The sequence below is a fragment of the Dipodomys ordii genome, unplaced genomic scaffold (assembly GCF_000151885.1).
Source record: "Dipodomys ordii isolate 6190 unplaced genomic scaffold, Dord_2.0 Scaffold165, whole genome shotgun sequence".
NCBI lineage: Eukaryota > Metazoa > Chordata > Mammalia > Rodentia > Heteromyidae > Dipodomys > Dipodomys ordii.
Genome location: NW_012267381.1, coordinates 2,584,362 through 2,610,432, shown reverse-complemented (window position 1 = coordinate 2,610,432; position 26,071 = coordinate 2,584,362). Strand labels below are relative to the sequence as shown.

Here is a 26,071-nt window from a genome sequence, read left to right as displayed (position 1 = left end):
AGCCTTTCCCACTCTTCCTCTCTTCCAAACTCAATAGACCTCCATCATATCGCTATCTCTAGAAAGCCCTTCCAAATCACTGCTCATGACAGCCACACCCAGCCATCATTCCTGAACCTTTTGGGGGGTCCGGTTGTGGGGCCTGAACTCTGGGCCTGGGCAGCTCTTCAGCTCAAGGCTAGCACTCTACCACTTGAGCCACAGCACCACTTTTCCTTTTTGCTTATGTGGTGCTGAGGAATCGAACCCAGGGCCTCAGGCATGCAAGGCAAGTGCTCTACCACTGAGCCACCTTCCCAGCCCTATCCCTGAACCCTTGTTATTAGTCCTCTGGATCTTTCATGTGAACAGGGCCAGTTAAATAGGATCAATAGCACTTCACACCTGGAAGGATTAAGAACACTCCTGGTTTTAATCTCCATCAAAATTTCAAAGGCCAGGCTTTGCCCCAGGGTAAATAGCTCAGAACCTCTGGAGAAGAGACCCCAAATCAAGACTTTTTTCTGTTTTAATTCCTCTAGGATTCCAGGAAGTGGCCAAGGTTGAGAATCACTGCTTTATATCTCTGGAGGCTGCCAGGAACATAAGATCATTTAGGCTTCATGCTCATTTGGAAAGGGCCAGGGGACAAGTACACTGTTGTAAGAGGAAAGCTGAAGCTGAGAAAAGTACTTTACAGGTGGCTGCTGCCAGCAAGCTGGGACTGGAAGCCAGGCTCTACTGTCGTGTCTGGGCTTTTAGCGCTGTTCCATAATCCCTGCAAAGCCTGCTGGATCCCCCCTGGAGTGCTGGGCATTTGCTGGGTTCTGGAACTAGGCACTGAAGGACTGTTCAGCGCTGTGACTCACTCTCTCTCCTGAGCCCAGTCAGGCCTCTACCAGCCTTCCAGGGGGAGCCTCCATGAACTGGACATCCAAAGAGGGGCCATGAGACTGTGCTAATAGAGTTGGCTTCAGAGGCCAAGTCCCTCCTCTCATTGCCCTGCCTCAGTCATGACTTTAGCTTATCTAGGGTGGCCAACAGTCCTGTTTACTCCAAACTGAGAGGGCTGTAAGGATTCTGGATTTTCAGCTTTAAAACCCAGAAAAGACCATCATTGTCTTAAACTGCCCCCAGATCTGGCTGACACTTTTCCCTCATGGGGTCCTGCACCTTCTTCCCTTTTACTTTACCGATTACTGTTACCAAAGGCCTAGGAATCTGTGGCCTATAGCATCAGCAACCTTGAATCTTCTGGATTTTTCCAAGCCTGGTTGCAACAGCTTTGGCTGGACCATGGCACTACTTCTAAGTCTGTTACCTGCCTGGGCTGTGCTCAAGTGCCTTCACAGAGGCCACTGAGCCAAGAGCTCCAACCCACCCACTAGAAGTGGGGGCTACACTCTCCTGTAACGAGGAATGACCATCCTGGAGGCACAGGAGTGGGCAGGATTCCTGAAGGAGACGTGGGATTGAAAGGGGCTGAATGAAACACAGGCCAAAGAAAACATCATGTGTCACGGGCAGCTATGCAAATGTGGCAGTCCAGATGCTTGGAGCCTTGGGCAGAGTGTGACGGAGAGGACTGAGAGGTACACTGGATAGGCAGGAAAGGACTGGCCTGTCACACCACAGAACTTCACTAATTAGAGAGAGCAGCATCAATTACTGAGGTGACACCCACTGGGCAAACACCTGACTCCTCTCCATGCTAGATGGACAGATTTCTAACCCACTCCAGCAGGCCTTGAGCAATAGCTCTCCAATGTAGTCAGGAGGGAAGTACCTGGCAATGGCCCTGGCCTTGGGATGGTTTTAGCTGCTCTAGGCCACACTTATACATTAAAATCATCCAGCCAATGTGTGATACTCAGGCTGCACCCTTGCCAGTTAATAAGAGACCAAGATAAAATACTCTCATATGTGTATTTCTAAAAGTTCCCAAGGGGGTCCTGTTGCTAGAGGGACAGAAATGAAGCAGATAAGGGCCGTCACAGAGGTCCGTGACAGGAACTTACCAACTGCACTCAATGGGCTAAGTACTGGATAGATTTACACACACACACACACACACACACACACACACGCATGCACACACAGAAATGGGAGGAAGAATAACCACTACATTGAGAAATATTTTCCAGGTTTGTTTGTGGTGTGTCTGCCTGTTGAGAGAAGGCAAATCCTAGGGTCTAGCTGGGGATTCTAAAGTCAATTTTGACCATAGTTAGAGCTCAGGGGCTAGCCCAGAGCCAATGTTCTGCAAGAAAACTTGGACCTAAAGGAACTCTGCCAAATCAGAGTGGGAACTATGGCCAGATCAGCAATAGGTAGCACTATGTCTCCCCCTGGTGACAAGATATGGGTATATTCTCACCCTCCACTTGAAGGTAGGTGCTCCAAATGCTCTCCCAATCCTTGCCTTTTCAATTAGTTTGAGAATCCATAATCTGTGGAATGGCCTGCAACAAATGTTTAGGAGTTCTGTAATGGATGCTGGTAGGCCTCCATGGTCCCATTCCCCTGGCTGGCCTACACCAGCAGAGCATCTCCAGGGGAATGTGAGAGGCAGACTGGTACAGAGGTTGGGCTATGGTCTAGCCAGACAAGGAGCCAGCTTCCCTATGAGGCCTTCAGAATCACTAAAGCTACCCTTGTCTGCATAAAAGCAATGATATAGGACCTAACTCAGAGGGTTTGGGAAGTTAATGGGGGAGCAGAGAGACAAACTGCCTGACAACTATGTGTAAGCCAACAGTGCTAACCCAGTCTTTGAACATAGGTGAAAAACACACACGCACGCACGCACGCACGCACGCGCACCTGCACACACATGCACACGCCCCATGTGGCAAAAACATCTCACACTTCTGCTGTAGCTTTTGGACCCAAGGCTACAGGAAGGATTTTATAAGGTGTCTGCAGGGCTTTAAGACTTGCATTTGAGTTTCTTTTCCATGTTGACATCCTGCTGTTATTTGTAGTCCTCAATTTATATTCCACTATTTTAATATTTCCTTATTTAGTTATTTCCTTGCTGAAAATTCTCCCTGTGGGGCTACGTATAGAATACAGGGCCTGTGAGTACCAGGCAAGCACCCTACCATTGAGCTATAGCTATAGCTCCTAATTATTTCCCCTAACTCACCTTCACTCTTCCAGAATAAGGCTGGCTGTACAGAAGCTTTATCTTGGACTTAACATGTCTTGCCTTTCACAAATACCTGCTGAGCTACTTCCAGATATATTTCCCAAAGTTAGCATCTGTGATTAAGACAAAAGCCTTCTGTCTAAGAGACAGTGGCTCCAAAATATGCACATTACAATTACTTTAGAGACTTAAAAAAATGTTCTGACTCAGGTCTGGGATAAGCCCCAGGAATCTGTAATTTTAGGTTTCTCAGCTTCTTTTGAGGCAGCCACCCTGCCTGTCCTCTGAGAGCCTCTTGCTTGGAAACAGAAGAGGAGGACAGTCGTAACAGTGAGTATCAAATGCTTTCACAAAGTAATTTTCTAAATAAAATAAATTTTGACTTTATTTAGCTGGTGTTTTCGAGACAATAAATGTTCATCCAAAGTTGCAAATTAAACCCATCTAAATTCAAAAGGGCAAGAAGGGGGAAAAAACAGCAGTGAAACCTACAAAATTGAGACTGTTTATTTGGTCTTTTGAATTTGAATTTTCTTAAAGTGGCCAGACCTGGGGTACATGTCCACTTAATAAAGAAGGTTCAAGTTCCTCTTAGCAACCCACCTGTTTCAAATCTACAAAAGGCACCTAGCTCCTGTTGCCAGGGGCAGAGGCTGCCTGCTTGGGTTTCCAGGTCAGAACTCATCTAAGCCCACTAGAGGGCACTCCCTCCCCAGCTGCACACAGCCAGGACAAGGTGTATTAGCAATGAACACAATGGGAGGGTAGTCATGTGACAATAGCAATCTCGGTGTCCTGGGGTCTCCTGAAAGACTGCTTCCTCCTAGCCCCTAACTCCACATACTTTACTCCAAAACAGGGAGATCTCAGGCTTTGAGGGTACAGCACAAAGGTCCATCACCACAAAGTGTGGAAACTGATACACACTGTAGGGCTGGGAGTAGGGTGAGGGGGCTGATCTGCCTTCGAGTTCAAATCCAGATGGCTCAGCTACAATCCAAAGTGTGCTGCCCTGGCAGGATTCTCAGGAACCCAGGTGGCAGAAGAACCAGGTCTGTACAGTCTAAAACTCCATTTATGGCCCACCAAGAGCTCTGAGCTGGGCATGATAAAATCTTCAAAGTGTATCTCCCTGAAGTCAGATTACAGTCTAAAGATGCTGCAAGCCCTGTGCCCACCACCACAGTCTTCACTCTGCAGGGCTGTGAATCCCTTTTAGAAGGAGACAGAGATTCTTTCTTCCTGGACATCTAGGGCTTGTTTGGCCCAAACAGATAGAAATGATGGAAATCACACCAGAAATGTGAAATTAGTACCCACGAAATTCATGTTAAAAATCTATGGCAGTTAAGAAAATTCACTGGAGGATCTATACCACAAAGGTGTGAGAAGAGACTGATATTGCTACAGTATGAAAAGGAGCTGGAATGAAATGTGTAGTAGGGGGAGGAGGGACTAAACAGAAGACAGTTCAAGAAACAAGGGACAAAGGCAGGAGTACATATGACAAGACACTGAAGGCAGCATTAATACTGATCAATTTTCCAGTTCAAAAAGAGGGAGTCATAGTTTATCCTACCACAAGGCTGAGCTTAGGGTTGGTAGGGCAAGCAGGACAATATTCTATGTCTTTCTGATACTTTCAGCAATTAATCACATTAGATGGACTTCAAGAAAGACTGGCTTTCTAATAATTCCACAACATACTATTACATTGGTGCAACCTTAATCCAACCTTGGGAGAGAAATAAAAAGGTCCAACCCAGTCCATGGCATCCACACAGGGACAACTCCACAGTGGCCTATCCTAGCTAGACAGATTTGGGGAGCTGATGGGTGCTAACGTATTCCAAGGAGAAGAAAGCCAAAGAACTACAGATGCGACTGTGACTGATTGATCTCTAAGCCTTCACTCACTACTTTCTAAGGGGCAAAAGAAAGATCCACTGAAGCCTGGGCACCAACCTCAAGTCTTTGGATCGTAAGAGCTGATCATTCATTCTAGTGATGACTAGAAACAATCAGTGACTTGGATCTTTTTTCAGACACTTAACACTCCCAGAGAACAACACTGGCCTCACCTCAGGAAGGAAAAGCATCCAGTAACAGCCATAATGTGGTAAGGTTTACACACTATTGGCAATAGCTCCAATGCCTGCTTCCCCTGGGTAGCAGCTTCCAGGGAAGGATGACGAGTGTTAGTAGTTAAGTCATCTACTTCTTGTTGTTTTAAGCAGGGGTAGGAGTGGCAGTAGGGGGAGACTGGGGTGGTGGCTAGAAGCAAGTATAGAAACTGATCCACCCCAGCAGATGCAGGGAAAGAAGGTCTTTTTCCTTTTCTTCTTGCCTGTGCTCCAGCCTGTCCATTAGGACTCAGATGCTGGATGATGACGAGATGAACAGTCTGCATGCAAGCTTCATTGCGGAAGCTTTCCAAGGAAGACTGCAATTGTGTGACAAAGCCATCCCTTCCCTCCCCCATCAAGAGAGAGCTGGACAACATTTCCTAAGCACCATGCATCTTGGTGACACTAACTCCCTTTCCAGGATGTCACAGCGAACAGAGCAGGTTTGAAACTGGGTCACAATTATACCCAAGTGGGTTTCACAGTTAAGGCAGGCATACATTTAAAAGGGCCTCCTCTCCCTCACACGCACATACACACACTCTTGCACGCTCTCACACAGTGGGAGTATTGTCTAGCGCTGGGCAAGGCTGCCTCATGTCAGGTACTGCACCACAAGGAACATGACAGCACAGGTGAGCAGCATCCCTCCAATCATCAAATACTTGTCCTGGAAGGCCCTCTTCTCAATGAGCCGCATCACCGTGTTGGACAAGCCCAGCATGTTGGCAATGTCAAGGATCTTTTTCTGAGTCCCCTGAAGCAGGAAAGAGGAGAAGAAAAAAAATCAACCCAAATTGCCAAGGGTAAATGTGGGGCTTTACCAATGATATTGTTAAGGTCATGTCACACAGAGAAAACAATATCCAAACCAGATCAATTGGTTTCGATCTAGGTACCAGGGCAATGGAATGGGGAAAGAAAAGTCTGTTAGACAGTGGTGCTGAAACAACTGGCTACAAAGTAAGTTATCACATAGATATATCACATATGTACATATATATTTTGTATGTATTATGCGTAAAAAAGAACCTTGGTTCATATTATATATAAAAATTCAAGATGGATCATAGAATTAAACATAAAAGCTAAAATTACGGTAAAGCTTCTAGGGAAAAAAAGGTATCTAAAAATTGGAAATAATCTAAGTATCCTTTAACTAGAAGATATGCAAACCAGTTATGGGAGTTGGGCACAAAGGCTCATGCCTATAATCTTCACTACTCATAAGGCTGAGATCCAGAGGGACGTGTTTTGAGATCTGCCCCGGAAAAAACTTCATGTGACTCCTTCTTTTTTTTTTTGGGTCTGGTCGTGGGGCCTGAACTCTGGGCATGGGCGCTGTCCCTCAGCTCTTCAGCTCAAGGCTAGCACTCTACCACTTGAGCCACAGCGCCACTTCCGGCTTTTTTCTTATGTGGTGCTGAGGAATCGAACCCAGGGCCTCAAGCATGCAAGGCAAGTGCTCTACCACTGAGCCACCTTCCCAGCCCATGTGACTCCTTCTTAACCAATAAAAAAATCTGAGCACAGTGGTATGCACTTGGAGCCCAGCTACTTGCAAGTATAAATAAGATTATAGTTCAGGCCAGCCCAGGCCAAAAAAAAAAGAGAATCTATTAAAAAAAAAAAAGACAGGGCTGGGAGGGTGGCTCGGTGGTAGAGTGTTTGTCTCCCATGCATGAGGCCCTGGGTTCAATTCCTCAGCACCACATAAGCAGAAAAAGCCAGAAGTGGCACTTGTGGCTCAAGTGGTAGAGTGCTAGCCTTGAGCTGAAGAGCTGAGAGACAGCGCCCAGGCCCAGAGTTCAGGTCCCACAACCAACAACAAAAAAGGCAAAACTAAAAAGCGCCAGAAACATAGTTCAAGTGGCAGTGCACTTACCTAGTAAGCATGAAGCCCTAAGTTCAAACTCCAGCCCAGAAAACAAAGAAAACAAATTATGATATGTATGCTAACAAAACATTGCTTGTTAATAAAAAGGACCTCAGTTGGGCCCTAGTGGCTCACACTTGTAATCCTAGCTGTTTGGGAGGCTGAGATCTGAGGCTCATGGTTTGAAGCCAGCCGGGGCAGGAAAGTCTGTGAGATTCCTATCTCCATTTAACCACCAAAAGACTAGAAGTGGAGCTGTGGCTCAAATGGAAGGGTACTACCCTTGAGCACAAGAGCTCAAGGACAGCATCCAATCCTTGAGTTCATGCCCCAGGCACCAAAAAACCCAACAACATGTGTATGTGTGTGTGTGTGTGTGTGCGCGCGCACGTGTGTATAATATCCACATGACCTCATTATCATAACTTATGCACATGTGATAACAGGAATAATTTTTAAAAATAGAGAAGCCACATAAAAAAGGAAACAGTTATATACAGTTCAATTACAGGCAAAGCTAACTTGTGGTGAAACAAATCAGAAATGGTTGCCTGGGAGAGATGGGTAGTTTAACTAGAAGGGGCAAAGGTATCTTCAGGGCTTATGAAAGCTTGATGCTTTTGTTTAAATTCACTGAACTATGCAAATAAGATCTATATACCTCACTGGAGATAAATGGCACTCAATAAATAAAATTAACATTAAAATGTTTTATGTTTTTTAAAGGCCACATCAAAAAAGTTCTCCTCGGTTCCCTAGTTCCAATAATCCTTAACACTAATTTATTTGCTTTGTGGAAAATATCTTCAGGGATTCTACTGGGTGCAACATGTAGGCCAAAGTCCTTATTTACAAGGAAGGTTTGAAGTGGGAAAAGAAGGCAAGAGAGAAACAGACAGCAACACAATGATCTAAAGCCCCTTCCATAAATGTCACCACCAAAACAAAGCCAACAGCTCAAACCTCCAGCCTTCCCTTCATCATAAAAGCATGTTCCATTTCTTATCATGTAACAAATGTCAGGGAGTGCAAAACAGATCCCACGTCACTTAAGACACACATCGCCCTGTGAAATGGGAATTATGGATCTAGCCTATGCTCCCATGCCTACTTTCTTAAGTGAACACACATTACCAAGCAACTGAAAAAAAGAGGCCAATGAGGGAGAATAGGAGGCATTATGGACAAGAACAGATAATATTCTGTACAGACAAGGGTTCACAGGTCTCAACAGAGACCTGAAGGGCTGAGGATATGGCTCAGTGGGACAGCACTCGCTTGGCCTGTGCAAGGCCCTGGCCCTGCATACAATCCCTAGTGATACAAAAATTAGAAGGAAAGATCTCATCAAACTTGTCTGTCAGAGGACACCAGAAGTGCTTTTTCATAACAGTAATGGTGAGTGACAAAATCTTGCTAAAAATTCTGACTTACTCTTAAAGTGTAGATTTCATCATTGTAGGAGATTCATGGATCAAGTATGAAAGGGATCCTAAGTTTTAAAGACTGTTACTACTTTCAGCCATTAATGGGCTGAAATCAAGGTGCTTCAGTCCAGTTCCTTCATGCTCTTTTCTAGGCTACTTTCAAATACTTTAGGCTAGATAATTTCCAGGCAGAGGCAGGTGGAGAGCATCAACAGGCAAGTAGTGGGTGAGAAGAAGCAAATGAGGTAAAATTCTCAAGGTTTAACCCTAGGACCACCCAGACAAGTTTCCAGCATGACCAGTTGTTGGTAGAAGGTATACGCACTTCCAGTGATGCCAGATTTCAGTCAGAAGCTCACACTTGTGGTACCTCACCAGCTGTGCATTAATGTCACAGGAATTCTTGTTCTAAAAGATTTGACTTTTTCTGAGCTATGGAAAGGAGAGCTTTTTAGAGAGATTTTAAAGAAAGTCTAGAGACTAGAGAGACTATTTAGAGAAAGGCCAGGCCAGTCAACACATCCATTTAGATTACTGCAGAGGTGTTGTGAAAGGGGAGCACCCTTTCAGGCCATCTGAAACGCTGCAACTGTCAGTAGAAGGCAAGTGTCACTGCAGCCTGCCTGACCTTTCCTGGAGGAAAATGCAAGAAGCTATTCAAAAACTTACTGGAGCCCACGGAGCCGACAAGTGGTCCAATAAAAACTAAGATAAACTCAGGCTTCCCAGTGACTATTTCTCACAGCTCCATAGCTGGAGTGCTTCATTCTGGGGACCACACCCTGATAACAGACAAAAGCTACACCCTATTTGCCATCAAGGCTGACATAGGAAAAGGGCTGAGGCTAAAACCTTATGACGTGCAGTGTTCCTATAACCACTCCCAGGGGGCCAGAGTCTTAGCAGTCCCAATGGGACAGGGCTTTTCAGAATACCTGTGGTTAAAGAGTGAAGAGTCACTGGCCAATGGTGGCTCATGCCTGTAATCCTAGCTACTAAGGAAGCTGAGATATGGAGATTAAGATTTGAAGCCAGTCCAAGCAGAAAAGTCCATGAGATTCTATCTCCAATAAACTACTCAGAAAAAGCTGGAAGTGGCACTACGGCTCAAGTGGTAGAATGCTAGCCTTGAGCACAAAGAGGCTTAGAGACAGTTACTAGGCCTGGAATTCAAGACCCAGAATGCTAGCCTTGAGCACAAAGAGGCTTAGAGACAGTTACTAGGCCTGGAATTCAAGACCCAGAAATGGGGGGTGGAAGGGGAGTGGAAAGTCACAGGAATCACTGCCACATGCCCTATAGGTATCTTATAGAGTTTAGACTTGTTAACTAGGCAGTGTTCCACAGCCTAAAAGCCCCACTCATGGGGAGTCAGCACTGAAGTACAAAAAGACCCCAGATGACAGCAGTCCATAGCTGGAATTCTAAGGGATTCTAAGCTGCCATGTCTTCATTCTCATGAGGGTGGATTCTATGATAAACTTCTCAGCCAGCTATTGCTCCTCTACTGTAGTAGCAAATCAACTGCATGCAGGGTTGCAAATGAGGAAAGATCTGGATACCAAGAGGCTACTTTATGGATCCTTTCCAGCAATAGGAAAGGGAATTCAGTATCTTTTAGGCTTACAATAATTCAAATCCAACAGAAAAGTTTACAAACTCAAGAGCTCTGTCTTGCCATCATAATCACACAATCTGAGAACACATAATCCAAATGCAAATGAAGGTTCCAAACTATTGGAAGAGGCCAAAACAAGACACCTCCTCCCTGCTCCCCAGTAGGGACCCCACCTTCAAGGTCAGTCTCTGGGCCCTCAGTCCCTCCAGAATACTGTGCCCGCCTCCAATGAGGTCATCCATGCCGTGGTGAATGTTCTGGAGGGAGGAGTTAAACTGCAGTGATTCATCCATAGGTATGGTGGTGTCAGAGTCCTATGAAAGAAACAGGCACTTGATTAACTTGGCTTTCTGATCAGGTCCTGGGGTGCCACTGTATCTGACTGTTCTGCCTTTTGGCCAGAGCCTAGCCACAACTGCCAGAGGAAACAATACAAGAATCAGAGAACCCAATGGGGAAGAAAAGCAAAGTAAATGTACAGGGAATCCTCCGTTCACACAGAAAAAGAGGAAATTTCTCAGAATTGTCACTCTCCAAATAAGTTCTGCTACACAAGCATTGTTTAATTTCTATGTCTATATCAATTCCCCACTAAGGAAAAGCTTCACCTTAAAATATCACTCTGTGTTTCCTAAAGGCTTCTGAATCCTCACAAAGACAGCTGTTCCAAGTGTGTCTTTACTTGGCTTCCCTGTAATATGGTATTAACTATTTGCTTTTGTTCTTTAGCTATTTTATCTGTAGCTTATCCTTCTGATTAGACTGAGACCAAGGATCAAAGGAATCATGCTTTCTACTGAATGCCTAAGGCTGTTCAAGATGGAAATATACTCCTGAGCAGGCAAGAAAAGTTTGCTAAAGAAACAAGTAGGGGAGGGTGGAGTACAGGTTGAGTAGTCCTTATTTGAAATGTTTGGACCCAAAAGTGCCTCAAATTTCAGTTTTTCAGATGGTAGAATATCATATAGATTTTACCAGTTGAGCAGCTCTAATCTAAAAACCTGAAATCTAAAACATTCTATTGGATGTCAGAGCATTTTGGATTTGGGAATTTCAGATTAAGGATGTTCAACCTGTACTTATCAAGTCCATTCTACTTGATAGGCACATTACCCTACTCTATGAAGCAGGTATTCTCATCCTCACCATTTTACATTTAAAGAAAATGAGGCCCAACAACATACAGCTGGTAAGAAGTCCAGTAGGAGCCAGGGGTAGTGCTTTAAGCCTGTAATTCTCTCCACTTAGAAGGTAGAGATCTAGGCATTGTGGTTCAAGGCCAACCAGCTATAAGGGAAACCCACTGGCTGCAGAAAGTGGAACATACCTGTCATCCTCAGACACAGGGAGGCACAAGTAGGAGGAACACAGCCCAAGCCTTTTGGGTTAAAGCAAGACCTTACTTTAAAAATAACTAATGTGAAAAGGGGTTGGAGACAGGGCTCAAATTGCAGAGTGCCTCCAAGCAAGTTCAAGGCCTGAGTTCAATCCCAGGTCTGTGAAAGAAAAGTCCACTGGGGCAGGAATCCAGAACCGAGTGCAGAGCCTGCTCTCTTAATCATGCTGCAGGAAGAAAAAGTCCAGTCCTGGTGACTAAGTTCACCCTGGAAGTAGACTGTGCAGGGGCCAGGCATTGCCAGCTACAACAGGGCTCTCTTCTCCTTCTTGCCTCACAAAATCCTGACAAGAGTGCTATAGGGACCACCAAAACCCAGCTTCCATTGGAACAGAGGTTAAATAAAGCTCTTTTTCTCTACTGTTCAAGTTCAGAACCATCTTTCACGAAAACATTTTCAATTGGTCCTGCTAACACTGTAGTGCTTCAAAGGAAGAGTCAGGTTTGTTAATATTCTCATGCTGTGCGAACAGCTAGTGCAGTGGGTCAAAAAATTCTAGTGTTTAAGAAAGTCATGTGCTGGGAGTGTGGATCAAGTAAAAGAGCACCTACCTAGCAAGCACAGGCCCCAAGTTCAAAGCCCCAGTCCCACCAGGAGGAAAAAGAAAAAAAGATTATCAGGCCCAGTGGTATACGCTAGTAATCTCAGCTACTCAGTAGGCAGAGATAAGTAGGATGGAGGTTCAAAGAAAGCCAGGGCAAAAAAGTTAATAAGACCTCATCTCAACAAATAAGGTGAATGTAGTGGGGTATACCTGTGATCTGAGCTACGGAGGAGACATAGGCAGAAAGAGAAAGGTCCAAGGCTGGCCCTAGGTGAAAACTGGAGACCTACCACTACATAAATAAATAAATAAATAGATTGATGCTGAAGCTCAAGTGGTAACGTGCCTATTTAGGAAGCACAAGGCCCTGAATTCAAACCTCAGTGCTACAAAACAAAAAAAGAAAAGAAAATCAATAAAAATCATCTCTTCATTTATTCGATAATTTAAATGTAAAAGGCATATTTACAAATGCCTTTTATATTCAAACCTGTCTTACCTCCTACCTGAAAATTTAGTATAGCTCCTATGGAAAAACGACCAGGAAGAAGTTTCATTTGGCAAATCAACATTTCTTAAAGGTTTATCATATGCCCAGCATCACATCACGGTGATAAGCAGCAAAATAATCCTGAGAGATGGTCCCTATCTAAAAAGTGCCTGAATACATTGGAACTATCAAAAGCCCATGCAATGTCTTTTTATGTCTTATGGTGCATTACATGTGCGAATTGTTAATCCTGACCTGACTGCTTGCTCTTGGAGAAATAAAAACTACACAGGACGGTTCTGAAGCACTCAGGGAAACATACTGCAACTTATCAATGGAGCAACAAAAACTACACATCTGTAAAATGGGACATGAAGTGAAACATAATGACAAGCTTAGAAAGCTAGTATAGCTTTAGAAAAGAAACCTTTCAGCAAGAAACAATTTTTTAAAAAATCATCTCATTTGTGGGACATCACTACATAGGACACAAAACAGACCAGTATATTCTATAGCTATGAGCAGGAAATGGTCCTACTGAGACTAGATGGCTACAATGGCTTTAAGGAATCAAACATGTAAACCAACAGGCTATTTTCAAACAGACTCAAGTCAGGCAGTCTATCAAACACTAAACATCTGTTAACAAATTCCTTCAAATTGCTGCTCAGACTAGGGGCAAAAACATTTTAATGCATCTGCCACAGGAACCACACACACAGCACAATGGCAACTGCCTGAAGGCAGCTTTGAGGAGCTGCCGTCTCCACAAACGGTCTAAATTCTAATCATCTGTCTCTATCTGATCACAAAAACATTTTGACCATGTGAACTTCCACCTCTACATCAGACCAGTCAAACCAGGTAATTTTCACCTCTGCCCATTCCCTCAGTTTAACTGCTTCCTCTTCAGACTTTGTATTGAAAGAAGAAATTCCTTGTCTAGGTCTGGTCTCAGTGGCAATGCACAAAGTCCCCTGTTGTTTCCAGTGGTCTCCTTCTCATCAGCTGGCTTGAGGCACCTTCCTCAAGGGTAAAAACTGGAAACTCAGCAACCAGAACTCAGCCCTGTCAGTGTCTGCTGACCCAGCTGGGGCCTGCTTACATTAGTGGTAAAGGTGCGAGACAGAAGCTCCTCTCGCTGTCTCTCCTGTTGCTCCCTGGCATAGCGTCGGTGCTGGAAGTTTCTGAGAGCAGTCTGCAGGTGCTGGACATCATATTTTAACTGGTCCACACGACTAGAATTAATGGAAAGAGAAATTAAATTCCAGGAATCCAGGGTGGCACAATTGGAGGCAGCTAGGCTTTGTACTTAGGAAAGAAGATGTTTATCCATGATGTTTAAAGTAGCTCATGGTTCAAATGTGTGGGAGTACCCACAATCCCAGCAGCTGTACTTAAATATCTGGTCTGATTCTAGGTACATGCCAGTGAGCAAGTAACAGGAAGCAGATCTGATGAACCCTTTCTGACCCTCAATGGATTCTATCAACCTTCCTGGAAGAAGCCCAAGGCTATCTTTGAGGTAATGCCATCAATAAAATTCCATAAAACTTTCGGTGGTAGGAGTTGGGGGTGGAAGTGGTGAGGATGGTTGCATTTGAATTTTATGGAGTATCAAACATTAGATAAGTATTTCATTATAAATAGACTGATTGAAGTGATTAAAAGCACAATTACATCTCAACTCAAGAAGAATGAAGTGGGAACCCAACAGCGGAGTCAAATTCCCTGGCAGCAGTAGGCTTCAAATGACTAGGAGTCTGGCCAGACAAACAGAACTGGAGGCAAAGTTTCAAAATGACACCACAGAAAGAAAGGCTTCTAAGGCACACACTTCACAGGGCTTTTTGGGCTTGAGGTGGTATTACTCAGAATTGTGCTTTCTTGGGGAAGGGGTTGGGAAGTATCTGCAAAGTCTTAAGTTTTTCAATCTGCACACAGATTTTTAGAATATCCTATAGATTTTCCTAGAAAAAAAAGGCCTGCCTTGAGAAGCTTGGGGTGTCAAAGCCAAGTTAGAGGTTAGCACTCACAGTTTGGCATTCTGCCTTTTATTAGGGGGCTCCTTGCTTGACAAAATCTCCAGACGTTCTAGATGGCTGAATATCTGGTTTATGCTTGCTTGAATTTCATTTTCTACCACTGCACAAAAGAAAAAAAAGAATAATTGCTGGAAAAGAGATGGTGAACTTAAGTTAGAATGACAAATCAAACTTGTCTCACATTCAATAAACTAAAGAACATGTATTTCAAAAGAAGAATATATACAACAAATGAATGGAAAAACTTTAAGGTATACTATAAATGTTTCAGGTATGTGTGTATACATATACATAATTACAGGGCTGGGAAAGTGGCTCAGTGGTAGAGTGCTTGCCTTCCATGCATGAAGCTTTGGGTTCGATTCCTCAGCACCACATAAGCAGAAAAAGCCAGAAGTGGCACTGTATCTTAAGTGGTAGAGTGCTAGCCTTAAGCTGAAGAACTGAGGGACAGTGCCCTGGCCCAGAGTTCAGGCCCACGACTGACAAAACAAAACAAACAAACATATATATAATTATATATACATAGCTACACATTACTAGTTGTTTTTTTCTTATTGGTTATGGGGCCAGAACCCTGGGCCTAGGTGCTGTCCTTCAGCTCTTCAGCTCAAGGCTAGCACTTTACCACTTGAGCCACAGAGCCACTTCCGGCTTTTTCTGATTATGTGGTACTGAGGAATCGAACCCAGGGCCTCATGCATGCAAGGCAAGCACTTTACCACTGAGCTACCTTCCCAGCCACATTACTAATTTTTTATAAGCTAAAGGTAAATCTGTAGAAATAAATTTCCTACTTACAAAATGAATATTTTAAATCTTGCCCAAATAAAAATTTAAGGCTAAATTTTCTGATATAGTTTGGTCTCAGGTACAGATTACAAGTACTTAGTAAAGAAAGAATCAACTGAATCCCCTCTAATAATGAAATTGAAAAAAAAAAGTACAAAGGAGAAAAGAGATTAGTATGGAACAATAGAAACAAATTTCTTCAAGGCTTTCTATAAGAATGGGTGGGCTGGGTTGGGAAGGTGGCTCAGTGGTAGAGTGCTTGCCTTGCATGCATGAGGCCCTGGGTTCGATTCCTCAGCACCACATAAGCAGAAAAAAAAAAAGCCAGAAGTGGTGCTATGGCTCAAGTGGTAGCACGCTAGCCTTGAGCTGAAGAGCTGAGGGACAGCTCCCAGGCCCAGAGTTCAGGTCGCATGACCGGACACCCTCCCCCCACCAAAAAAAAAAAAGAATGGGTAGGCTAAGCTGGGTTGGAGTTCTCAAAATAGACCAAATATCAATAGGAAAGACACGGGGAAGAATTCACAGATGTAAAAAGATGTAATAGTCATTTTCCTTACCCTTTTGATAAGACAGTCAAAATGACCTCTTTCCACTTCTCATCAAGTAAAATGAGATTGTTGGGAAGGCAAACAAAGTCCAACAGACAAAAACTGAACTGTGTACTAAAGAAAGTACCTAGAGCATTTTACCCCACCAAGAAGTGACAGCAGTGGTTCTGCCCCTTCCTAGGTCTTTGTACTTGTCTCAAACACAGTTCAAATGAGCAGGCTCTAGGGTGCAGAGCCAAATGCAGAGATGCTTTTGGAGTCGTGAAAGGAGACAGACAAGGAAACAAATGTCCATGGTGAGAGCCAGGCAGTGGTGACAAAAGCTTCTGTGGAGTATCCATACAGCTAACTCAGAAAAAGGGCCTTTCCTTGGAATGGGGGGGGGAAATACATATATATGCACACATGTGTGTATATGTATATATGTATGTACATAAATAAATAAAATGTGCATTCTTCTCAGAAGAAAAGATGGTGTGGGAACTAAACTAATTAATATTGCTATTCATTTCTGAATAATCCTCCTAAAAAGTCAGAGTTCTCAGCTAGGCCAATTCTAGTTAAAACATCTCTGAATTTTTATGGACTGCATTCCTCTAAGGGTTCAGTAATTAGATTAAGACAGATGGGGAAAAGAACCTCCATTCTCATAGGACCATGTCAGGTTGAGTGGAGGGGTAATGGGGGATAAGACTTGTGGGATTCCAGAGGGCACAATCAGGGAAATCAGTGACTTTGCCATAGGGTTTTTTTTTTTTGTCTGCCCTCCACACCCAACAAAACTCATTCCATACAGAATCATTAAGCCCCCAGGGCAGAATGCAGGCAGGAAACCCAGCCCATTTAGCACTGTGTCATCAGAGAAAGGACTCTGGTCTCCATAGTTAATTACTCACAGTGTACAGACTGCTTGTCTGCCGTCTCCAGGCGTCCCATGTGAGACTGGATCTCGTGGACCTGCCTATCAAAATGAGGAAATGAGTGAGACAGAAATAATCAACAGCGCTTCAGTCAGGAATGATAATTTTTCTGATTCCAACATATAACTGATTTAAATTGACAACACTCTGAACTGTGAAATTTGTATGTGGTGCTTTAGGCCACTGGTTTTGGCATGATTTCTAATATCTGAATGTTAACATTAATAATACTACCAGACAGAGAGCATTTAGTGACTGCTTACTGTATTCAAGACACTGCTAAGTCAATAACCCTGTGAGGAAAGTACTATCATCATTCTCATTTTATAAACAAAACAACTGAAACCCAGAAAGGTTATGTAACTTGTTCAAGGTCACATAAGTGATAAACCTCAACCAGAATCCAGCCAATCCCACCCTCTGTTCTATGACCCAATGTGCTAAGCACTGGTCTGTACTAGCAAGTGTCAAAGGGCAAAGGAGATATAATCCCTGTCCTTGAGAAACAATGTAATTAAGAATGACAGGCCAGATAGACCTGAAAAAGCCCTGAGAAGATTTACGAGAAAAACCAACACACATAAGAATAAACAAATAGAAAGCTGAGCAGCTGTGCACAGTGGTGTGAAGCAAATGAAGGGCAGAGGCTGGGGAAGCATAAGCTGGGAAGTTTTGTGGCTAGAGGGATTCTGAGTGCCACTTTGAAGAAGGGAGATAGAATTTAGTGAAGGGATAAGAGGAAAACAATATGTAAAAGGCATAAGGGACAACGTATAGATTACAAGCAGGCTGACCTGCTTGAGGGAGTGGCTAGATTATGCAACCAGGTGGAGGTAACCAACCATCCAGATCAAGGACCTGAAAGATGGGGATCTCCTGTTTGGAAAACATCTTTTCTGGTAATAGAAGGGGGCTGCCATCTCATTTGGAAATACAGCTTGGTCCCTGACATCAGGCCCCAGAGGATTCTGTGGAGGCTTTCAGGAGCCTGGCCAAGGTCACCCTTGTAATGCCTCCTAGTGCTTATAGTCTCTACATTACAACCTGCACAAAGGAGGTTTCATCTCCACCTCTGGGGGTACAGGTAAGCAATTCTCCTCCATCATGAGCATTCAATCTAACAAGGCTAGCCAGGAGACCACATTTAGTTTCAGCTTGCCTCTAGTCTGTGGCTTCTAAGGAAGTAGGCAGGCTGTCTGAGGACTTCTCAGAGTACTCCTAGACAAGACTTAGGACCCCTAGAAACAACTGGAAATCATTACCAGAGTCCAAGGCAGCTGTCTTGAACTGTGAGTCTAGGACACTTTGGCATGGAGGGTGGGGGGAGTGTTAAGGAGGAGGCTGGTGTAGGTCAGCTTGAGACAACCACATATGGAACATTTGGGGTCAGGGTAACTGTGGAAATGGCTACAGAGAGGACTGATGGAAAAGAAAATTAAGACTTTACTGAAGACCTAGATATAGACAGTGAGGTAAATTGCAATGGTGATTTAATAAAGCAAACTGGAAAGTTAGTGGCATTGTCAATAAGACAGGACCAAAAACAAGGTGGGGGGAAGTAGGTAAAAAAATTGCCACATAACTATGAAGAAAAGTATGTGCAAACTCACCTGCTATTAAGACTTCTAAGAAAGTAATTATAATTCAGCAATACTGAGGGACAAATGATAATGCAACAAAAATTGTAACCCTGACCCCAAAAGAACAGAGCCCAGAGCAGTCACACATGGTTGGGGACTTGGTAATTTGGAAAAGAATAGATTGACAGCTCAGGTTAGTGTCCATATGGGGGGAAAAAAAGGCACTTCATATAAAACACACACACACACACAGGTAGGGGAAGGGAAGGACAGGCTCAAGATGATTTAAAAACCTCATTCTGAAGCCCAAAGGACTCAGTCAAAGGACTCAAAACCAAAAAAATAGCCCCCATCATATAATCAATAATTGATCAACTTGAATACCTTGATTTAAAAAACAAAAACTTTACCTCAAAGGCATCACAGAAAATAAAAGATGGTACAAACTATAGCAGATAACAAGATTGATAACAGGATTGATAGCCAGAGTATATAAATAACTGCTAAAAATCAATGAGAAAAGTAAAGAACTTTTTTTTTTAATGAGCAAAGGCCAAATGACAGGGGGGAAAAAAAAGCTGGGTTTAGTGTGCACACCTGTAATCTAGGAGATTAAGGTAGGAGAATGAAGCAGATTTCAGACCAGCCTGGGTGACACAGTAAGATTCAGTCTCAAAATACAACAGGTGATCAAGAGAATGAGGTTGAGGTTCAAGGCTAGGTTGGTCAAAAAGATTCATAAGACTCTATCTCAATCAATGGGCTGGACAAGGTGGCACAGACCTGTCACTCCAATCTGAGGGGACCAGAGTGGATAGTCTAGACAATATCCACCTGCCATCCCAACACAACAGGAGGATTCCAGTACAGGCCTATCTGGGCAGAGACCAAGACCTTATCTTAAAAATAATCAACATAAAAAGGGCTTGGTGAAATGGCTTAGGTGGCAGAGCACCTGCTTTGCAAGCACAAGGCACCAAGTTTAACCCTCCCTCCCCCGAAAAAAAAAGAAAATCCAAATGTCCAATAAATGTATGTTACTTTAACAGTGAATCAATAAATCCAAGTTAAAACCACTGCTCCCAGCAGACTTACAATTTATTTAAACCTTCAGAAACACAGGAATTGATATGGGCAGGGTAAATTACAACTCTCTTAGATGGCTGGTAGGATGACAAATTGATGAAATACTTCACTAGCATCTTGATGATGTCTAGTAGGATCAATACATACAGACACATACACATATATGTATGTATGTATCCATACTGACCCGCACTGCATTTCTAGCAACAAGTCCTAGAGATATTCTGATATTGATGTTCATCAAAGCAATTTGTACGAGCCAGTAAATTCACCATTATAATTTTAATACCCAAAAAGTTATGAAAAACCCAAGTTTTCATTAACTGGGTAGTGAAAACTGACCAGACACAGATCTTTGGTCTCTTCCTTATTCTACCATACACTATAAACTTTACTGCAGATTTTTTTCCTCCCCTGCTGTACAGAGTTTGAGCTTCTGCTTGCCTAGAAGGCATTCTACTGCTATTTGAGCCATGCTCCCAGCCCTTTCTGCTTTATTGTTCAGGTAGTCTTGTTTTTGCCCAGATCAAGCCTCAGAGTGTTATCTCCCTACCTACAGCTTCATGAGTAATTGAAATCACAGGCATGAACCACCATGCCAACTTGTTTGTTGCAATGGGGACTCATTTTTTTCCTGGGCTATCCTCAAACTGTGATCCTCTTGATTTCTGCTTCCCAAGATATATTGGGATTACAGATGTAAGCCACCACTCCTGAACTTCCTGCAATTTTACATGTAATTTGTGCTGATCTGATATGAGGAATGTTATATAACTTGGGTACATGTGCCACATATTTCCTGAATCCTAACAGAAATCTTAATTCCCTTTGTCTTTAAGGGCTTTAGATAACATAAAGTGGACCTATTAGAAGAAAAAAAGGGGGGGGGATAATTCAAGTGTCCATCAAGAAGGGAATTAGTAAGTAAACAGTTTAATTAAACCATACTACAGTTTAAATTTTAAAAGCCAGATACATTTGTATCAACATGGACAATAAGAATCTTTAAGATAATATTAAATATTATAGGATAATATCAAAATTTTTAAAATTACTCAGGGCCTGGGAATGCGGCTTAATGGTAGAGTCCCTAGCATGCATGAAGTCCTGGGTTTGACTCCTCAGTACTATATAAACAGAAAAAGCCAGATGTGGCACTGTGACTCAAGTGGCAGAATGCTAGCCTTGAGCAAAAGAAGCTCCGGAACAGTGCCTAGGTCTTGAGTTCAAGCCCCAGGACTGGCAAAAAAGAAGAAAAGAAAAAAGAAAAAAATTACATCAGTATCTTTTTCTGGTAAATTTAAAACAAATGAAACAGTAGACTATACAGCTTGTGAATTCAATACATGAATAAAAATGGAGGGTAGCAATCTCTGGGGGAGGACAGGTTTGGAAGCATTTTTAATTCTATTCTGTCTCTAAGTGAATAACCTAAAGCACATGTGTTAGTATGATTTCTGCAAGGGTTATATATTCTATTATTGTATGTTTGAAGTACTTTAAAAAAAACATAATTTCTCTAGATGGAGTCAATGGTTGAATGAAGATTTTCATTCACATATTCATTCATTCATGAGGATTATCCTCCACTCATTAATTCACACATTCAACAAGTTATAAAAAACCAAAATGGGTCAAGGGCAAGTGGGTAATGAACCCACAGCAAATCTATGTTAATCTTAAGAGGCAGTGTTTGAGTCTCACGATAAATGTGCCTTGATGAAACTATAGACTGAGGGATTTGTGGCAGGCTAAATAAAACATGACCCCAAAGGATGCTCTTTTACATATCTAGAGCTGACAAACAGAAAAAAATGGCTTTGTTCCTTGCTGATGTTGCTGGCTCTTAATGGAGTTCCAGAACCTAGAACAACTATAAACTATTCCTTCAAAAAAGGAGAAAAAAAATGAGCCCCTGAATGTGTAAGCACAGGATACATGGACTGCCTTGGGTCTCAAGAGTCTTCCTGGGCAAACGCCAGACTCGTTTCAAGTCTTAGATTCCATGAAAATAACAGAACAGGTGACAGTAATATCAAAGAACATTCTTTGGCCAACTTTGTTCTATAATATTTTAAGCTCAAAATGATAATCAAGACATTGCAAGGAAATATCCAATTTTCAATTTCTATTTGCTTTAAGTGAATTAGAGAAGATACAGCTAATCATCACATTTCACCCTGAGAAGAAATAAATGCAAACAACAGAATAAGTATGAATGGCACGGTGGGAGCTACTGATATGCCAAGTGGAAAATCTGTTTCCAATTGAGCTGGGAATTCAGATAACACAGTCAATAAGGAACAATTGACACCAAAGTACCAATTGGGAGTGTAAACATGAGAAAAAGAAGCATTTGCCCTGTCTAGCATGGGTCCACTTTGGCCTTGGGAGAATATACCACCAAACAACCTGTAGGATGTGAGCAAGGGACACTGTTACTGTTTTGGTAGTTTGTTGTTCTTTTTACAGTACTGGATTTGAACGCTGGGCCTCACACTAGCTTGGCAGGTACTCTATTACTAAGCCATGTCTCCAGCCTTGCTGTTGCTATTAAAAAAAAAAAAAAGTCTAAGAAAATGTAGGAAGAATTTTAAATAAAACTACTTAGATGAAGATAATTTAAATGAAACTGGTTAGTATCAGTGACTTGTACCTGTAATATTAGCTACTCAGGAGCTGAGGGCTGGAGGATCAGAGCTTGAAGCCAGCCTGAGCAGAAAAGTCTCTTAGAGTCAACATCCAATTAAACAATAAAATGCTAGACTGGAGGTATGGCTCAAGCAGAAGAGTGCCAACTATGAGCAAGAAAGTGAGAGATGGGGAAGTGGTGCTGTAGCTCAAGTGGTAGAGCGCTCGCCTTGAGCTGAAGAGCTGAGGGACAACGCCCAGGCCCAGAGTTCAAGCCCCACGACCGACAAAAAAAGAAAAAAGAAAGTGAGAGATGGATGCTGAAGTTCAAGCTCAGTAGCAGTGGGAAAAAGGTTAATCAAACTCACCAGCCCAGGCTACTTGGGAACTGAAGCAAAAGGAATGTGAGCTCCACTAGCATGGGCCTTAAAACAGACCCTGTCCCACGAAATAAAATAAACATTTAAATAAAATAATGAGGACCACCTCATAATTTTCATCTTACCTATACAGTCAGCCTTTATTTCATGAGAATGCAAAACAGAAAAAGGAAAACTTGGTGCTGACTAATATATGCAAGGCCCTAGGTTTGATCCCCAGCACCATAACATAAAAGAAAAAGATTTGCAAATGTGAGCATTTCTATAACCATTGTAATCTCAAAAACAGAAATCTGAAGAAAGAGAAAGCAATAGAGGGGAGTTTTTAAAATTAAAATATAACATATGCACATGTAGTTTTTTTAAAGAATTAAAAAATACACAGAAACCTGCCTATTAATGCCTCTGTAATTAATGAAAAGTATTGGAGTAAAAAGTTGTTTTCACCTTTTTCTTATTCATTTATTGTGCAATGAGTTGAGAGGTTTCTGAGATATATAACTTTAAAACAATTTACATCTACTCCATTTCCATGGAAATAACAAGAGATAACAAATTGGGTTCATAGTTCCAATAATAAGTTCCATTGATGTCATTCAGCAACAGATGAACTTCAAGGCACTACCACACCCATATGCCTGGGTACTGTAAAAGATCTGTCCTTTCTTTTCCAAATGACTCAGACTAATTTTTTTTCCAAGACTCTTGCTATAATTTTTGTATTATCAGGATCCACAGCATAAAAACAAATCCAGTTATCAATTACAAGGTAGTTTCTCTTTTAGTTTTACCCACCCAAATCTAACACTTCATGGCCAAAGTAAGAACCTAATAAACTTACTGTTGTTCCTAGTGTTCCATAGCATTGCTTTTCTTTATTTCATTTCATTGTCAGGCCATGGAAAGTGTTTGTTCTCATCAGATTAAATCTACTAATTGACTCAGACTATAGTCCTAGCTATTCAGGATCACAGGCTCTCAGAAGTCAGCCTAGGCAGGAAAGTCTGTTAAATGCTCATGTCCAATTAACTGCCAAAAAGTCAGAAGTGGAGCTATGACTCAAGTGGTAGAATGTTAGCCATAAGCAAACAAACAAACAAACAAAAAAAAACCCTCAGGGACAGCACCTGAGTTCAAGCTGTAAGACTGACATATGTGTGATTGCGCACATGCATGCGTACTGCACACACACACACAACACACACACATCTACAGCATCCAACTGAAAGGTTTAAAAACAGGACGAGTAGGGGTTGTGTACAGCAACTCATACTTGTAATCCCAGCTACTATGGAGGATCAGGGTTTACAGTCAGCCTGAACAAAAAGTGAAACCCCATCTCAACAAATAAGTCATGTATGATGGTTCACACTACATAATCCCAATTACAATTGAAGTCTAAGGCTAGCATCAGACAACCATATGTGTATACGTGTATACATAACACACACATGTATATATCTATGTTTATACACACACACACACACACACACACACACACACACACACACACACACCTCTAAAATGGATTTTGTTTTGTTTTTGGCAGTTGTGGGGCTGCACTTTTCAGCTCAAGGCAAGAGCTCTTCCACTTGAGCCACAGCACCACTTCCAGTTTTCTGGTGATTAATTGGAGATAAAAGTCTCATGGACTCTCCTGCCTGGGCTGGCTTTGAACCATGATCCTCAGATCTCAGCCTACTTAGTAGCTAGGATTACAGGCATAAGCCATCAGTGCCCGACTATGCCTAAAATGTTCGAAAACTGGGCCTAAAATAGATACTCACAAACCAGATTTATAAAACCATTATTCCCAATAGCCAAAGGGTGGAAGTAACCCAAGTGTTTGTCAATAGATAAATGGACAATAAATAATAATGTGGTCTGTAATATATAACAGAATATTCATTCAGAAAGAGATTAAACCTGATACATGCTACCACATAGATGACCCTGAAAACATCATGCTCACAGAAATAAGCCAGACACAAAAGGACAAAAACTGTGTGATTCCACTTACAAGAGAATAGGAACAGAAAGAAGAACATTAACATTAGATAAAGAGGGCTCTGGGTAGGAGAAATGTACAATTACTACTTAGTAGGTACAAGGTTTCTATATAGGATGATGAAAAAGTTCTGGAAATGTGATAGTGGTTATGTGATTGTGGGTTTTTTTTTTCTTTTTCTTCCTTTTCTTTTCTTTTTTTCTTTTTCCTTTCTTTCTTTCTTTCTTTTTTTTTTTGTGGTACTTGAGATTGCTAGGTGCTCTGTCACTAGAGCCAGGATTCCAGGATTCCTTAAGTTTTGAAGTACTTAATGGTTACAGTGGTCAGTGGTGTGCTACCTAGATTTCACCAAAATAAGAAAGAGCAAAGCAAATCGCAAGGAAAATAAGATGGCAAGAACCCTTATTACTAGGCTAAACTACAATATGAATAAGTGATACATCAAGGAATTTTAGTTATGAAAAGCTAAACCAAAGATCAATTTCAATTTCCTTAAAGGCATATGATTAATCAGTGAGTGCAACCTGTACAATTTATTTGTATTGTAAGACATGATCTTTAATATATACCAAAGCAGAATAAAACTAGAAATGCCTTTTTCGTCCTCCTCCTGACCATCCAATAGTGCACTCCTGTGGACCAGAAGTCGCTGTCTCTCCTCACAAACCTGCAGTGCCGAGATGGCAGGTGCTGAACCAAGTACTACATTTGTGACTGATACTTTCCTTTCAGACAGTCTACCCAGCAGGTAATCAGAGCTGGCAGACGCCAGAAGCCTTTCGGCCTCCCGTCCCCAGACGCCAGGCCAAAGCCGCCGTGGGCGACTGGCCTGGGGATCCTGTCAAGGGATGAAAACTTCCGAGGGCCCCAGTTGGAAGGACCCGGCCTCCACAAGGGCGGACAGCCGAGACTCCGGCCTCGCGGGCTGGCTCCGCCTGGCCTAGGACCCTCCCGCTCCCCGGCGCTCCCTCACTTGTGCGTTTGTTGGTACAGCGGCTCCATGTCGCCGGCGGATCCCGGCTCCGGCTTCCTCGGAACACGTCCTCACAGCCTAGCTTCCGGCTTCCGGCTTGGGGCTTCCAGCTTCCGGTCTCAGGACCCTCCCTCCTGCCCGCCAGGGTGTCCGCGAGCGCGCCTTACTGGGAGAAGTTGTGAGACTCCGGAGAAGAGAAGCGGGAAGTGAGAGCAGGGAAAGGAGGGTGAGGGTAGCTTGAGGTTTGGCCCCACAAGGACGAGGGGTGTAGGGTTGTTTTTTGTTTTTTTCAGCATCCCAGCTTCAGAGTTGAATCAGGTGTCGGAAAAGACAGTCGCGGGGGGGGGAAGTACTGATGTTGGGTCCTCAGAGCAAATTTTCAGGCCAACCTGCAGGTTCTTCTTGCCTGGCTTGGCCTTGAACCATATAATTTGGGGTCTTGAGAAAGCTCTTTTCTGGGGAGCTCGCTTCTCCTGTCTTCAGTTTGTCAGCTCGCC

At 42.8% G+C, this 26,071-nt stretch overlaps 1 protein-coding gene across 2 annotated transcripts; it reads right to left on the bottom strand.

Annotated features, from left to right (window-relative positions):
- Positions 1-388: 388 nt before the first annotated feature.
- Gosr2 (golgi SNAP receptor complex member 2) lies at positions 389-25,658 on the bottom strand. 2 transcript variants are annotated; one of them, XM_013033281.1, is made up of 8 exons: positions 25,575-25,658; positions 16,893-16,957; positions 14,645-14,753; positions 13,714-13,846; positions 10,351-10,491; positions 5,922-6,013; positions 2,357-2,441; positions 389-572 (listed from the first exon to the last, which is right to left on the bottom strand). In XM_013033281.1, the coding sequence occupies exons 1-8, from the start codon at positions 25,601-25,603 to the stop codon at positions 558-560; spliced, it is 669 nt and encodes a 222-aa protein (XP_012888735.1). In that variant the 5' UTR covers positions 25,604-25,658; the 3' UTR covers positions 389-557. The 2 variants fall into 2 exon arrangements, with proteins under 2 accessions (XP_012888735.1, XP_012888736.1); XM_013033282.1 differs by lacking the exons at positions 389-572; positions 2,357-2,441 and having other exon boundaries at positions 3,498-6,013.
- Between the last annotated feature and the right edge of the window lie 413 nt (positions 25,659-26,071).

Excerpts from the sequence above, each read along its gene's own strand:
- Gosr2 (XM_013033281.1), bottom strand. The coding sequence starts at position 25,603 with ATGGAGCCGCTGTACCAACAAACGCACAA. Across the intron at positions 16,958-25,574 it reads CTGTACCAACAAACGCACAA|GCAGGTCCACGAGATCCAGT; the intron begins GTGAGGGAGCGC and ends TCATTTTGATAG. Across the intron at positions 14,754-16,892 it reads AGACAAGCAGTCTGTACACT|TGGTAGAAAATGAAATTCAA; the intron begins GTGAGTAATTAA and ends TCTTTTGTGCAG.